The 17,388-nt window shown below is 41.7% G+C and overlaps 1 protein-coding gene across 2 annotated transcripts in view; it reads right to left on the bottom strand.

The window, feature by feature from the left end:
• Scg5 (secretogranin V) overlaps window positions 1–17,388 on the bottom strand; it is a 56,023-nt gene that overhangs the window by 37,281 nt on the left and 1,354 nt on the right. For both annotated transcript variants that reach the window (XM_003475661.5, XM_005006196.4), the window contains exon 2: window positions 16,744–16,976. In XM_003475661.5, the coding sequence (XP_003475709.1) occupies window positions 16,744–16,969 (226 nt within the window). In that variant the 5' untranslated portion in view covers window positions 16,970–16,976. The remainder of the gene's footprint in view (window positions 1–16,743; window positions 16,977–17,388) is intronic.

The raw sequence follows: 17,388 nt of genomic DNA, 5'->3' as shown, positions 1-17,388 counted from the left end.
TTTTCTTTTGCAAAATATGATACACAATGCTTTTTAACCCTTTTCCTTATATCTCAATTATCCATTTTAAACATAATTTTGAAGTCAGATAAGCTTTGATGTACTCTCCCCAGATTCTAGAGCTTTGATACCGGGTTAGGATAAAACAAATTCCTGGTTCTATAATATTGATTATCAAAAGCTCGAGAAGGTATATGCACTTGGAGTAATATAAGTGAAAAGCTGATCTGCTCAGCCAGTTCTGCCCTGTAAGAAAAATGGCTGACAGCGTAGCATCGGAGGATGTGCAGGGCACCAGAGGACACAAAGGGAGGTGTCTTGTGGGCATTTCTCATCCACCTCAGCTACCTCTCAAGGACCTGGACTCATCTACCTGCATATCCCTCCTCTCCTGAATGAGCTCTATTGATACATCTGGCCCCAAATATGAAGTCTGGACCAGTGAGAGCAGAACTCAAAACCCAAGAGACCATGCTCCTTGCTTCTCCATCACAGCAGCACTGTTGCTACCTGGCAGAACATTGGGATTTTCTGCTGGCTGCCTCTCATCCCTTAGGCCGGAATATAGAGAGGCTGGTGACCACATACATCTACTCTCTCCTTAGTGTCCTTACTGAGGGTCAGGGTGGTGATGTGACCTGCCCTGCCTGAAGTGCAGACATGCTGGAGCAGGGTCAGGAGGAGGCCTGAGTGGGTAGCAGGCTGCAGGAGGGTGCTACAGAGACACTGATACTTCTGCTGCATAGATTCTGATACTTCTGCCTGTCAGAGCCTTGGATTTAACACTCCTCCTGCCTGCAGGCACATCTTGCCTGTGCATGGCCCAGATGTCCAGATATCAAAAACTCTGCCTGAAAAAAAAAAAAAGAACAAAACCACCCAAAAACAATAAGAACAACAACAATAACAACAACAAACCACTAGAGATGCTAACTAGGCACCAGTATGCTATATACACTTATTTAAATGAGAGCCCACTACCAAATTCTACTCATTGACTGCACATGCAAGAAACAAACCCAAAGCCTTCCAATACAGCATAATGTATCATTTACTGTCAGAATAACTGCTCTTTCCTTCAGCAACATTTTCAGACAATAGCACCTGTGCTGATGCCATGTTCTTACATACTTCAGGGACCAAGGACTTTCAGAGTCCGGACAAACTCAGCAAATAGTCCCTCCCATCATCCGCAAGGATTAAAAAAAAGAAGGAGGAGGAGGAGGAGGAGGGCTAATAGACAAACGAGGTCCCCCTGGGCTCAATTCTGGAGTCAGGCGTCCTCAGTGGTCTGCAGCAAAGGAATTCTCAGCAGGCTCTTCCTTGCTGGCTGCCTGGGAGGAAAATGTTAGTCATTCATATTTTATCCTAGCTGTGCAGAGTTTTTTTGACACAAACTTGCTGAGCTGTCGTACCAGAAAGATGGCCTGAGAAAGGTCCCCCAGGTCTCTGCAGGGCAGACCAACATCCTGGACTAGCTGTCCCCTCAGCTGTAATCCCTGCCTCATGCAAGGAAAAAGTTGGCCAGGATACTGAGGGAAATAAACAGTCGTCCTTCTGGAAGGGCCCACTGCCACAGTCACTTCAGTACCTGATTAAGTACTGCTCCATCTGGGTTAAATCAAAAGCCAGGAGAAAATTTCTTTTTCCACTACATGCAGAACCACCACGCGCTAGGTACTGAGGATACTCTGGAGTGCTATCGAAGGTCTGTGTCTGACTCTCTGGGAGATTTTAATCAAACGTGTCCAAGTGAAGAACCACTGGGAAGAGGGGCATCTCATAGAAGAAGACCCCTTTCACAGATCACTCAGCATGTGCTGAGTAATGGCCATCAGCGTTGAGCGGTGAAGAAACACCTGCTACCATCCCCTGTGATCCCACATCATACTTGACCAGCACAGAAAGTAACACCCGACACAGCCTCCTACCCAATACCACCACTTCTGCCATGCTGCCATTGAAGGAACCCAGATTTGGGGCATCTTTCTAGTCCATAAGGAGAGATGTTAAAGGACACTCTACAGGCAAGGAACAGGGAGACTATGGATGCAGGGGCCTTCCTGGGTGAGCATAAGTGATCCAGACATTGTGCTCCTCTCCCCAGAAATTCTTAAGTGGAGCAACTTGATGCAGCCTTAAATGTGTCCAGATTTGCCTGCCGTCTCCACCCCATAACCATTGTGCACTCAACACAGGTTTCCTGAAACTGTGATTTTATTTCATTGCCTCTGTCTGAACCTGAGTCCTCATGATCTACATCTCCAAGGAAGCCCAGCTCAAGTACAAATGACCTGAGACAGCTTCTCTGGGGCCACTGCTCTGCCCCACAGAACTCTTCTGGGGGTGACAGTGTGACCCTCACTAGGCTCTCAGCTTCTGCCCAGGAAAGGTGCATTAACACTCTTATGTCCTTTTCTCCTACCTAGACTTCCACTTCCTTCAAGTGGGGCTTCAAGTCATACTAGGAGATGACAGACAGGCCTGCTGCTCCCTACTGTCAGTTTGTGCCACACCCGTCTAGCCAGCCCACCTCCTTGGAGTGAAAACAAAGTCCACTATCATTAGTCTTTCTTGTGTTTTGTCACTCTTACTGCATGCTGCTGCCTTGAAATACCAATGGAAAATGCTGCCAGGGAATAGAAAGTAGGGGAATGGAAAGCAGTCTCATTCTGCTTCCGGCATTTTACTGAGAGCCGCTCAGTTCCTCTCTTTATAGCTAACTTCCACTAAAAGGTTAAAAAAAAAATAATGCCTGCCTCTATTCATTTTATGAAAACCCTATGTAAACAAATTAGAACCATGTTCATTGGTTTTGAAACACATCAAGGCCTACGTCACTGGCAATAGTAGGCATTTGAAAATTAATTGAGTAAATAAGAGTAGAAATGGAGTAGATAATATTTCCATAGGACATTTGGTTCAAGGAAGCCTACACTGCCAGACAGGCCAGCAAGTGGACAGTCTGCTCTCAAACCACTGTGCGCAACTTTCCAACTCACCCGCACACGTTCCTCCCACCGCCATCAGTTACAGCCACACAAATGTGCATCACCCTTGGCTGGGCATCTGATTACTTTTCTGGATATTAAAGCTCTTCCTATAATCTATTTCAAGGAAAAATATAGAATTTATAAAGTCACAGGGGCAAGAAATGGAACAAAGCAAGTCTGAGTAAGGAAAAGTCACTGTTTTCTAGGCTTCAGGAGGCGCCCATCCTTACTGTGGTTTCACATCCCTGACTGCTAAGGTAACAGCAGAGGGAGTAGAGCACTTAATAAGGCCAGGAGGAGAAAGGGTGCTTTTAACAGCTGTCTGCTGGGAGTCAGTTTCCCAGGCAAACCTTAGGAGGCCACAAGGAACAGAACATCTAGGGGAAAGATAACACCATTTCCCAAACCTGAAGTCATTTACAACTGGAAATAAATGTGATAGGAGGAGAGAAGCAATGGCCATGAGAATGATGCTTTGTGTTTTGTGATGTTTTATGTTTTCCCAAACATCTTAATATAAACTACTTGATCTGGCTGCCATATCAACCTTATGGGATAGACTGCATAGTTTGTCCCCATTTTTGCACTGGGAAGTGAAACTTCACACAAGTAGAAACTTGTGCAGTAGGGCTGGACTGAGTCATACTTGAATCCCTGGAATTTCTGCCTTGTGGCTCTTTGTTTGCTATACAAACCATCCCCATCCCGACCCCTACACCATGCCACACCTCACCATACCACACTACATGCTCCTTCCTCTACTAAAACCACATGGCTCATCAGTGGTCAAAACTGCACACTGTTTCATCATGTGCCAAGCTGTACTGCATGCTAAATCCTTCCAGCCTGCTTCAGTCACTTTCTTCATGAGCTGCAGTGCCCAAGGTATTTGTATCAATTTGTTCCGAGAGGGCAGTTTGTTAGAACACTTCCTTCCTGAAGCTGCATGTGCCTGAAATATCATGCACCCAAATCCACATGTGGTTTACCACAACTCACAGGATCATTATAGTTCCTCAGCTAAGTGTCACAGGATTATACAAGTCTACAGGAATAGAAGATAGCAGGTTGGAGAGATGCGTTCAGACCTCATACAGCTGGCTTGCCAGTTAACTCGTGCAGCTCAAACAACTGTGGGAAATTTAAACTTTTAAGATCTTTTTATATTAGATGAGATGGATATAGGAAAAATACTTTTGCAAACCATAAAATATCACATAAAATTTAGTTACTGCTATTCCATTTCCTACATGTACATGACCACTTAGTCAGTTATCTGTGGAAAACTGTTCATGGTGGCTTCTTTTGGGACTCAGCATGCTTCTTGCTGCTCACTTTTTTTCCAGACAGTGGGTCTCAGGTGACATGAGTAGGATCCTGGCTTGAATATTCTGGTCTTTGCACAGATATGCCCTAGAGGATACCTAATGAAGCTGAGCACATGAGGAACTGAGAAAGCTCCTGGGGAAAGCTCATACTAAAGGTAAAAGGAATCTGGGGCCTGCCAAATGTGAGGGAGGGAGACGTAATACCTTAGAGATTCTTTTTTAAGTGCCCAGTGCTTATATTTGTCACCATGTCCAACCTCCCTTGGGAATTCCAGGAAGAATGGAAAGGGAGAAAGCTGGAAAGTGGCTAGGAAAAATATTACCTTTCTAGAAAATCTCACTGGAATTTAAGGACATCAAGACACCACTTGGGCTGCGGTAACAAAATACCATAAGCTTGGTGCTACAATTTGGATGTTGTTTGTTCCTCGAGGATTCATGGGTTGGGAGCTTGGTCCTGAATGGTGATGGTGGAAGGGGACCTTTAAGAGGTAGAGTCTAGTGGGAATTCCTTAGGTCAACTGAGGTCATATCTTCAGAAGGGATTGTGGAACCCAGTCATGCTTTCTCGCTTTGGCTTCCCATTTAGTGATGTGATCTCTTCTTCACAGATGGTGTTCCAAGAGCCAAGCCTATGCCAATGTATGTCCTTGAACCACCAAAACAATGAGCTACCTAAATTTCTTGCTTTATAAATCTATATTGCCTCAGGTATTTGGTTATAGCAATGCAAAATTGACTTATATAGTGGACACCTTATAAATAATCAAAATTTGTTTCTCCTAGTACTAGAGGCTAGAAAGTCCAAGATCAGTGTGTCAGCAGATTCTATGTCTGGAAATGCTTTTCTCAGAGATGTTGCTTTCTATATGCCTTCGCATGGTGGAAAGGGAAAACTAGAACCTCTTTTACAAGGCTACTAATCTCACCACGGATGAGCCATCCAGATGTAATCTTTGTGAAAGTCATCACTTCTTCACATTATTAGACATAGGCACCAGTGTATTAATTTGAGGGAACACAGACATTCAGACCACAGTAAACTTGGAGAGCATTTCCTGCTGCCTTCCCAACTAAATGCTCCCATGACAGCAGAACACACCGAGGCTGCCGTAGCTCAGCGGCGCCTGCTGTCAGCTGTGGTTGAAGACAGTGATATTATAATTAAAATACATACTAGATTTCTTATTAACAAAATAAGACTTTACATACTCTTGTGTTCTACCTGTTGTACTTGGATAAATATCTCAAAACAAGTGAAGATTAAAAATAAAAACAATTCAAGATTATTCTACATGTAATTTTTGGCCCCTGTTTGTTTGAATACTTGGAAGATTATATCTTCCAGGATTCTCCAGATTCTCATCAAGCTGATGCTCACCTGCACTATTATCAAAACAAACTGCTGTGTATATATTTCTGACAGCTCTGCAAATTTTCTATATTACGAGACCTATGGTATGTTCACAAATGAATGCGGTGCCAGATTTGGCCTTGAGCTTTAGTGACATGCTGATAACAACCCTCTTACTATGTCTCCTTTGAGTCAGTCAGAATGAGACTTTTGCTCCCTCGCTAGGTGGGTTCAACAGCCCTTCACAGTCTGTAGCAGCTATAAAATGGCTGTCTTGAAACTCACAAGAATAAGAAATCTGAGGGCTGGCGATGTGGCTCAGTGGTAGAGCTCTTGCCTTGTATGCACAAAGCCCTGGGTTCAGTCTCCTGCTTCACACACACAAAAAGAAGGATTGAACTGTGAATGTGGCGGAGGGTGGGGGGGTAGAAGGAATAGATAGAGGAGGAGATGATGAAAATTGTAATATTAAAATTGTACTTTTTAAGAAAGACTGTAGCCTTAGAACACAAAAGTCATTCAACATCACCCCTCCACCCCTCTTCCCCACCAGGAAAATTCCTAAGGGTCATAAAGATAGCAAGCACAGAAAGTGGGCTCTGGGCTCTGGCCTATTTCTTTCACCTGTGCATTGGGCTTTCTCCTATCAATGGCCCTCCTCAGCAAGGACACTATTAAAGGACATTGGGTGGAGCTAAAGATGGTGGATCAGTAAGCATCAAAATACAGAGCCTCCCTGAGAGAGACAACTCAGATGCCGGAACAAAACATCCTAGAGAGGACCAGACAGAGGGATATGGATTCTCTCAACCCAGGAAGAAACTAAAGGGAAAAGACCAGGTCAGATGTGCAGTCCTGGGACCACCATCAGAGCAGCTAAGATTGGTGGCCGTGGCACACTCACTGGAGCTGCGCAAACTCGCAGTCAGGGCACACTCGCTGCTGGAGCCACACCCGCCGCTGAGGTTGGAGGTTGGCAAGTGCAACAGAGAATGGAGCCAGCATGGAGACCTGCACTAACCCGGGGTGAGCGCTTGGAATAAGACCCTCCCAAGGGAAAGGGGCGACTAACTGGACGACATGTTGGAATCAGGCAGGACGGGCATGAACAAGGAACAGCAGTGATTTCAGCTGGTTGCTCCCTGCCTACAGCAGATTGGTGGGATCTGCTTGCCCTGGGTCACGCCCCTGGCTGGGACCCAATAAGTTGTCCTGAATTGATTCTGAATGTGGGGCACACACTTAGTGAAGGTCCCTGCAAGTTGACTGGCTTGGAGGGGATGGGTGAGCATACACTGCCTCTGCTTGCATCTCAGTGACCAACAGCAAACTAGAGAGGACAGAAATCCCTAGCCAGCACGTTTCAGAAGAACCATAACCAACAAGAAAAGGGAAGGGGACCTCCACTATACACTTATATGGAAGAAACCAAAAATATGACAAGAAAAAAAAAAGTATGAAAAAGCCCCCAGGCCACAACCCTGCAAATATTGATCCAGGAGAGGTAAATACAGAAGAGACTGAGGGCAGCAAACATGCAATATCAGACACAGCATCAGTGGACATAAAGAGATATCTTTGTGATATCATAGATGAGTTCAAAACTGAAATATTAATTCAAGTAAAGCAAGATATAAGTAGATTAAATAAAAGAAATGCTTGTTGCCTCTCAAAAAGATACAGACAGAAGAATGGAGCAACATAAAAAAAGAGGGAAAGAAGAGAAATGTTCGATGAAGAATATAAAGAAAACCTAGAATACATGAAACAGATTCAAAGAGATTACCAGGAAATTAAAAGCTTCATGGAAAGCTGGAAAAATTGTCTGACAGAAACTAGAGATAGATTAACAAAACTTGAAGGTAGGTTTGCAATGTCTGATCCTGAAAGGAAAGATCTCTTAAAAATAACAAGGATACGGGCAGTAACAATACAAAGGCTAGAAGATGACAAAAGGATCTATAACTTAAGAATAAAAAATGTGAGTGAAGAAGCAGGGGTAAACACAAAGGAAATACAAAGGCTATTCACAGAAATAATTAAGGAAAACTTCCCAAGCATAGGAAGAGGAAATGATATTCAGATGTATGAGGCATACAGAACTCCTGCCACCTACAACCAAAACAGAGCTACACCTAAACATATAATAATCAAGATCCCAGAAATTCATCACAAGAAAAGAATATTTAAAGCCATCAGAACAAAGAAACAGATCACCTATGAAGGAAAACCCATCAAACTCACGGCAGACTTCTCGACACAAACCATCAAATCAAGAAGAGCTTGTAGTGAAGTATTCCAAGCCCTGAAAGAAAATATCTCTAACCCAGATTGATGTACTCTGCAAAACTGTCTCTCAAAATTAATGGAGAAATCAGATGCTTCCATGAAAAAGAAGAACTGGGGGAGTTCGTGACCACCATTCCAACCCTACAAAAAATACTTAAGGATATTCTAGAAAGGAAGAAAAAAAACCATCAAGATTTCAGGAACAGTGGCAGAGAGGCTTCAGTGAACTGGGCAGAGAGTGGAATGAAGAAGAAAAGTAGACAACCAGTGGCAGAAAAATAGCACAGCAGAGATGAGGCAGAAAAGGTTGGCTATAATCTCTAACAAAAATGGCCTTGATACACCAAAAAAAAAAAAGAAACGCAGAGTAGATCAGCAGATAGAGTCGATCAAGATGCTTTATAGGAAATATAATTAATCTGAAAGAGGGTTTATGAACCAAAAATCAAATATGAGAAAACAATGCTCTATGTGACAGGGAACCAGGGAAAATAGGGGCAACTCGACCAGCACCTGCAGATAGGTTGGAAAGACATGATACTTTTGTGCGGTAGAGAACTACTCAGCTATAACAATGGAAAACTTTGAGGCTTTTGTAGGTAAAGGAATACAACTTGAGATCAAGTCCAGGAGTGAGAAGGTTCAGGACCACTTAGGTATATAGCAGGTTGCCCCCCAATCTAAAAACTGAGGGAGCTGGTGGGACCTAAAATGCACAGTGCACCCTGTGGGAGTGAAAGGGTAGGAAGAGTCCAAAAAATGAAGGCAGAGGATATTGCTAATAGTGTATCAGGATTTAAAACCCACATTAATCTCACCACTCTGCTTAGATGGATTATATTCTGTTCCAGTTTGTCTACTTATACTAGATTTGAGGGCACAGACAGCTATTCCCAAAATAGCAGGATATAGTATGGTAATCATCCTTAATTTCCTATTAACTTAATCTGAAGTCCTGTATAACTTACACTGTCTTATCATGACTGATCTTATTTGAATCTGATTTGTTAGATTGCTGTTTTATATTGGCTGATTTTATTTGAATCTATTATGTTTGATAGTATCAAATCTGAGAGTACAGGCAACTACACTGAAAATGACAAGATTCACTAGGATATCCACTCTGGTTTGATTTTTACCTGCTTTTGAAGTCATAGAATGTCTAAAATGTTTTATTTTTATTAATATTGTTATGTACTGCTGTATTCAATTATACTATGCCTGATTATATAGACAATTCTATTGAAGATAACAAGAGACATCATAGTAACCATTGTAGATCACCTTGTGTTGTGGTTTTATATGACTTTTTTGTTTCATGTTTTTCTAGGAATTTATTTTGTTTTTCCCTCTAATACAGAAAGGAAAGATATACATGTAGAGACTCACGCATGCATATAACTTACAGTTTATGAGAACTGATTATATAACACATGATGAAATGAACAACTACTTTCAAGAAAAAGAGATACTACAGTATCCAGTGCTGATTCTGTAGCATCATGATGTGAATTCCACGAATATTATTATTATTTGTTCAGAGTGATTTTAGTCTGTTTTGTTTTGTTTAATTTCAACATACATGAAGGTATGGAAAGCTATTTTAAAGAGAATTAGAGACACTATAACAGCCATTGTTGACTTCCCTATTGTCTGGTCTTGAAGACCTCAAATACCTTCATCATCCTGTTTAGATCAGTTTTATACTATGTTGTTTTATATGAATTCCCTGTATGTGAAGATATGGACAACTATTTGGAAGAAAACAAGAGACAACATGATAGATAGTGAAGATCTCTTGCTTTGAAATTTATGTCTCTTACATTGCTTTCTTATGTTCTGTTTGTTGTGCCCCCCAATCCTTGTTTAACCTTTTAAAGAATGAACTAAAGATCTCATATCATTCAAAATTTTACTCACTTTAAAATTTAACTGATAGAGCAATTTTAGCAGTTGTTACACAGTAAGCTTAATTTCAGTAGTTGAGTGAGTTTTCTATGTCTCTGTTTAACCTTTTAAGGAATGAACTAAAGATCTCATATCACTCAAAATTTTACTCACTTTAAAATTTAAAAAAAGGACAGCGAATTTTAGTTTCAAGCACATGTAAATGGTTTGCATTTTAATACATCCAACCAACAGGCAAATGCTAGATAGCCCATCTTAGGAATGCCCCCGAATCCTTGTGAACAAACCTAACTCAAGGCAACAAGGCATTTCTTTTCTTTGTAAGAGCCCATACTCTATTTCTCTTAATTTAATCCTGTTTAATAAATCCTTTTATGCTTCTTTATTAAAAAATCTAGAGTGAGCTCAGGAGCAAACTCTAGAAGGCAAACCCATTTCACACACTGGTCTAAGCTTAGCTCTGTCTGAATCTGTAATTATGATTAATTATCCTAAGACACACTAAGAGGTGTTGAGAAAAAGAGAAGGCACAAACACTAGGTCTAGCTCAGGCTTTGAACCCCCAGACAAACACTAGCTGTACCATGTACTGCATGTCTGTATCCTTCCCAAAGCTGTTATGTTGAAACCAACGTGATGGTAATAAGAAAGACCCCAGAGAGCCCTCCTACCCAGTTTTCATGATGTGGTTGGCTCATTTAACAGTAAAAGGCCTGCAAAAAAGACTGAAGTTCTCTGCAGAGGAAGAAATTCTACCTCCAGACATTTTAGACTCAAGATTATCAACTTTTCCTTTTGTCTCCAGCCTATAGGCATGCCCTGCACGTTTTCAACCTGCTAGCCACAATTATGTAAGCCAATTCCTTAAAATAGATCTCTACTTTCCTATATACAAGCAGCCTATTGCTTCTGTTTCTCAGAGAACACCAATTAATACATCTGGGTTCTACTGAGTTCCATGAAAATGCATGGGGTTCAGACTGGTTTAGGATCCAATGAATATAGAAGTGAATACCTCACAATGATTTGAGTCAGAAAACTGATAGAGCAGTTCTAGCAGTTGGTACACAGTAAGCTTAATTTCAGTAGTTGAGTGAGTTTTCTATGTCTCTGTTTAATCTTTTAAGGAATGAACTAAAGATCTCATATCATTCAAAATTTAAATAACGCAAGGATAATCCTTATCAAGAATGATGATTTCTGCTTATTAGCTTATTAGCTAAAATGCAACAGGTATTGCTAAATACTGTTATGCCTATTCCCTTGAATTCTGTGATTCTCTGATAAGCTGTTTGTCATATTTTGAGAGAATTCACTTTTTGTGTCTCTAGTAGTAGTTATTTCCCAAGTTTTTATATTGCAATGTTGAAAAGATACATAAAATGATCACAGAAAATTCACCAATAGCCCATTAGAATTACTTTCCCTTATTGTTCTGGGTTTATACCTTGCTAAAACATTTATTTCTCTTCAATGAACAGAAAATAGGCAAAGATGACTCTCTTGCGTCTTTTAACTTTGAATTTATGTTATAAGCTGCTGAAGCATTATAAATGTAAATATAAAAAGCTTGTAATTAGTAACTAGTAGTTTGATGATACTGATAAGAAGTTAAAACCTGTCTCATCTGAAATTCTAAATTATCAAGAAGGATACAGGAAAGGTGTAGTGTATGAGACGTGTAACCTGTCCTCCCCCCCAAAACAGAGTCAAAAGGCCTTGCATGATTACTATTTTTCACTTTTATATTATTATTTTAATTGAATAGGCAGCTAGAAATAGTGCTGTCTGCAATAGCTAAAGCCACTACCTCCACACGTTTCCTCTCCTGCTGCTCCTCTGCTGCTCTCTTTTTTCCTGGGCCTCCCCCGTTCTTATCCCCTTCCCCTCCTCTGGGCCTGCTGCTCTCTTCCCTGCATCTTTAGCTTTTTCTCTGCATTGACTCTTGGCAACTCACTTAGGCTCAAATCTCTCATATCCTGAAACAGTGACCCCAAGAAAACCTTTTCAGATGTACATCATCTACTCTAATTCTTCCATGGCAGTTACTGCTCATTATCAGCCCGGACCTGACATTGCTTTGGGCCCCACTACACCACAGAATTTGCCTGCGTTGGTGCTCCCAATAACTTCAGTGTTGCTACCCTAGTAAATATTTTATATGCAGGACCTTACTTCACATGATCATAATTCTCCCATTTTGACAGTGATGATCACTGCCCCTCCTCGGAACACTTTCCTGGTCTTCTTTGCGTTCTTGCTAATTCTCCTTTCTTCTCAACTTCCTTGTTTCCTTTGCAGATTCTTTGTCTAGCTGGCTATTAGGTATTGGGTTTTCTCCTAGGGCCTGTACTTTTCTTACTGGATAGGGCAACTTCATCCATTCCTATCACACCAGCCACCACCAGCCTGGGGATAGCTTGAAAATTCTCTCCTTTCCCCCAGACATCTCTCCTGTGCTATGCACATCTAACCGCCTTCTGGACATCCGTACATAGGCACTCTTAAACACAAATGAAATCAGCCATTATTTTCATTTTCGCTATCTTGCTCCCTTCCAAGAAAAACACTATCTCTTATTCTAGCCACCCAGTTACTTGACACACAAAATGGAATACCATCCAGGGACTTTCTGAAGGATGTAAATTTAGGGTGGGCTCAGGCCAAGCCCAAAGGACACGGGCTGGCCTAAAGGCCCGATTCTACCCAAAGACAGCCTGTACACTAATGTTTTATCACTTCTGCACCAGTGGGATTTACCTTAAACAGTTTTAGTTAAGATATTTGAGTCAAGAATCAGCCCTACTCCTTCCCACAACTGCAGAAAGACTAGCCAGAGAGTATCATGTCTCCAGGTGTGCTTTCCCTGCCTCTGACCTCTGAATGGGAAGCAACCATTGCCTCTCTGCGGCCCAGCAGAGATACTGCAGCCCCCTTCACCAAGGCTAAAGGCTGTCCACTTGGACACTGTAACTCCTTGCCTCTTCAAGCTGGCCATCTTATAGACTCCCTTCTCTTGACACTTAATAAGAAAATAATCTGGGGGCTGGGGGTTTAGCTCAGTGGCATAAGCGCCTGCCTTGCAAGCAGGCAGTCATGAGTTCGATCCCTGGTACTGATAAAAAAGAAAAAGAAAAAGACAAAAAAAAAAAAAAAAAAAAAAAAAAAGAAAGAAAGAAAAGAAAAGAAAAGAATCTGGGTTCTCTTTATTTTGAAATTTTAAAAATTGGGAGTTGGTGATGGAGAGGACATGGTAATTTAATGACACATAGAAGCCTATGGACATACAAAAAAGTCATCAGCAATGGAACAAAATTAGTCAACAGAATGATCATCTAGAAAACTTGCAATGAGAAAGTGGGTCCAGCACTGATCCCTGGACAATGCAACACCTAAAGGCTGTAACAGAAGAGTGGGCAAAACTGGTTGCAGTCATCTCCTGGTATTTATGGGCGACTGGTTCCAGGACCCTCCACAGATACCAAAGCCTAAAGATGCTCAAGTTCTTTATATAAAATGGCATGGTATTTCCATATAACTTTCAAATGCCCTTCCATATAAATTACTCCTAAGTTACCAAATATATTGTCAATAGCTGTGACACTTCACTGGTTAGGTAATAAAGACGAGGAGAAGAAGCCCATACTTTCCCAGGTGCAATTTTTTTGCTGTATATTTTCAATTCGTAGTTTTAGCCCACAGATATGGAACCCATGAGAACAGAAAGAAGGAACAAACTCAACCATGGATCATCTTCACTTATCTTGACATCTTAGAACCACAACTAAGCAAGAAAGGAGTTTGAAGGGAATGGTCAACTGTGATAAATGCTGCTAAGAGGCTGGGTAGGACAGAATTAGACAGTACAAGTAAAGGACACAGATTCTCGGCTTTGAATGATCCGTGTAAAAGGCATCTCATGAGTAATACAGGAAGAACTGCACTTTGCAACTTCCTCTGAAAACCTGCTCCTTTTGTGGAAAACTGTTCCTCTTCCAGTCCCTCAAGCCAAATATCTCATTGTCACCTTTAACTCTTCTTTTTCAGTCCTTATCTCCAAGCCACTATCAAATCCTGTTGGCACTAACTTCAGCCTGACTGTCTCATCACACCTAAAGCCATCATACTCTGTCCTGAATCACTGCAGTAGCCTTCTAACCAATTTCCCTAATTCTACTCCTCCCTCCTTACCAGCATATTCTCAACACAGTACTCAGAGGAATTCTTCTTAAAGGTAGGCTGGCCACGACACTTTGGTCAAAGCCAGTGCAGCTTCAGACCCACACTCAGAGGAAAAGCCAAAGCCTTTATGTAGCCTGTCCCCAAAAACTAGGCTCCTACCTCTCTTTCCTGGCTCTGCAGAAGTAGATTTCTGTGTTGTGGCTTACAACCTAAGAGTACTTCTAGGAGCAGAGAGAAGCACTGACCCACAGACCTCAGCCCTACAAAACAAAGGGAACTGAATTCTTCCTACTACCTTAAAAGTTTAGAAGAAGACACTCAAGCTCCAGCTGAGACTGTATCTCTGGTAAAAACCTGATTTCAACCTGATGAGACCAAGCAGCGGGTGCCAACTCCAGACCAATAGAAACTATGAAATAATAAACAGATCTTAGCTTAAACTGCTAAATATGCGATAGTTTTTACACAGTAGTAAAGAACTGAAATGCAAGTCCTTATTCACCCCTTATACAGTCAGGAATCAGAAAGACTTATGTTTACCATGAAAATACATCACCCTAGGGTAATAAATGTTTAAATTCTAAATTATTTCAATCCATGCTGTTCATACTTCTATGCCTTTTCATGGCAGTTCCTTGAGGATTTCCTATATCAATATCAAACCCAAGTCAAGCGTTGCTTCTTGAAGGAAGGGCTTCCTTGTAGCCATCCCACCCACTCCTGAGCCCTGTTCCTACTCTTTGCTTCCACAGCAGTGATATTTGTACAGCTACAAAACACCTGCTGGGATGCATGCAATGACTTTTCTATGTCTGTGTGTCTGTAGCGGGGGCTGGTCTCAGGCTCCTGCAGAGTGTGTGCCAAACAGGAAGACACTGAGTGAATAAATGGAATCTGGGTAAACCAGGCCTTAGGTGTCCAGGGAGGACAGCTGGCGGCAGTGGAAACGCAGGTGTCAATGGAAACTCCCGGAGCCTCCACTGTGACAGTGTCAGGCCACTCCTGCACTTCCTGCAGTAAAAGGGCAGATATTTACTCTCTCAGAAAAAAAAAAAATGCCTGAAATCAATAAGTGCTTCAAATATCAGGCGGCAGCAGCTGAAATTTTAGTTTCTCCCCCAAAAAGGACAGCAGGCAGCCCTGCCTGATTTGTTCTGATTTAAGCCCTCTGTGAGATTTACATGCTTCGTAATTTAAATTATTAGTGTCAATCCACTTCCAAAATCAAATGTCAACCTAAATACACAATAATCTCACAGAATTAGTTTTTCACAACAGCTTAAAACCAGGTAACAACACAGAAATGAGTCATATAACAACAATATTCATGGTATTGACAGAACTCCAGGCACACAGCACTTTTAGGAAATACAGACTCAAGCAAAATTATGCATAGTTGGTTCACAGGGAATAGTATTTTCTGGCTATCTTCAGAAAACTCAAATTTATATTTTTCTTTAGAACCCATTTGTATGGCTAAGATTCTTTTTATATGTTCATCGTTAAATAACAAATAAGTGAACTGTAGCCTTCTGATAAAAGTTTTACAGTCACATTGCCAGAAACTTAGAAGTGTAAAACTTCAGAATAAAAATGACTTTGCTACTTTAAAACTGTTTATTACTAAACTTTTTATTCAATAAAATTGTAGTTTTAAATATTTTAAAGTGTTTGAAGGCAGGTATGGTGGCACATGCCTGTAATCCCAGTACTCAGGAGACTGAGGCAGGAAGATTGCTACAAGTTCAAGGCCAGCCTGGGCTCTGTAGTGAGTTCAAGACCAGTCTGAACTGCATAGCAAGAAAAAAAGAAAAAAATAAAAAGGAAAAATATTGACTACAGTTAAATTCTTAGTATCAATACGTCTTTTGGCTCTCTCTTGGGTGTCCTGACTCATCCTAGGAACCAAGTCAAATTCTGTGGTACCAGTTTGAGGACCTTTCATAAGTACTGGCTGGCAATGGCTCAGAGAGCCAGGTATCTGGGGTTGCAGTTTCAATAATCACAGTGGGGGTAAACATGAAGTTTGGCTTCTAAACTTTCCTTAGGGTAATGCTAAGATGCTTCTTCATTCACTCAACAAATATTACCTGAATGCCTATATCCTAGTCACTTTCCTATTGCTGGAACACATTACTTGACACCCACAATGCAAAGAAGGAGAGTTTATTTTGGTTCGTAATTTTAATCCATAGTTGGCAGGTTTCAAGGCAAGATGGTAGAGGAAACTAGGAGAGGAAAGCTGCTCACATCTTGCAGCCAGGAATCAGAGGAAAGGGACCAGCCTGGAAAGAAAGTGCAACCCACCAGGTCTCAGCCCCCAGAGATGAGCCTCTTCTGACCAGGCCCTGCTTCTGCCATCACATGTAGCTATAGTGGCCTCCCCACTCCCACCCAATGATTCAATCACCTTCCAAAAGCCTCACCAGTGTGCAGGTGAAGCTCTTGGGGAAATCGAGATAGGAACCATAACAACCCGTTATGTAACAGGCTTTGTGCTGGGAGCTATGGCTGCAGCTGTGAATAAGTGCAGACAGCTGCTGCTCTCAGCACTGATATTTATTCTCATGTGGGTGTAAGAAGAGTGCATGCGTGCACTGTGTAATAAGGGAAAACAGAAGGCCTCAAGTACTAATTAAGAGTATTTAAGATACAAGTCAAAACTTCACAGTCAGGACTCAGCAAATACCTTCGATACTCTGCGGGCCCACAAGATTCATGGCCTGGTGAGCTGGATATTCTACCCGTGGCCTGGCAATGCCCAGCTGCTCCATCACACCATGAAGCAGCCTCTGGATATCTGTTTCCGAGACACGGTCAGGAGTCCGTGGGCTGTAAGCGAAAGCTGGAGTCCATCCAAATGCCAGCCAACACAGTAGGCCAGAGAGCACGGTAGAGACCATTCTGGAGACCATTTTTAACCTAGCAAGAAAGACCAAATTTATATGGATTGATCACAGTTGACAACTGTGATGATGCAATCACGTGACCACCACAGGGTGCTGCTTGAGGGTCACCTGTAGAGACAGCAGTGAAAATACCCGGAGGTTTGCTTTTGTCTCAAGTGTCCATGTAATGTACAATAAAAACCTGTCTGAGATATGATTCTTTCCATTCTCAAATTCTTGAGAAATCCGGGATCCTGAAATGGCAGTTCTCACTCACACGCTGTCCCTTAACTTCCTAAAGGTTGTGTTCCTTCTAACTTCACCACTCTCCTTTGCTTATCAAAACAAACAAAAACTTCTTCCAATTTTGAGTGAGGGCCAAATTTCAAGTTTGCCCAGTCTCAGGAAAGAAAGGAGTTTTCCCAGTCTCAGGAAAAAAAAGGCTA

Source organism: Cavia porcellus, unplaced genomic scaffold (assembly GCF_034190915.1).
Source record: "Cavia porcellus strain 051 isolate PalLab524CR breed Dunkin Hartley unplaced genomic scaffold, mCavPor4.1 scaffold_6, whole genome shotgun sequence".
NCBI lineage: Eukaryota > Metazoa > Chordata > Mammalia > Rodentia > Caviidae > Cavia > Cavia porcellus.
The sequence above is the reverse complement of the archived record's forward strand: the minus strand, read 5'-3'. Positions and strand labels throughout refer to the sequence as shown.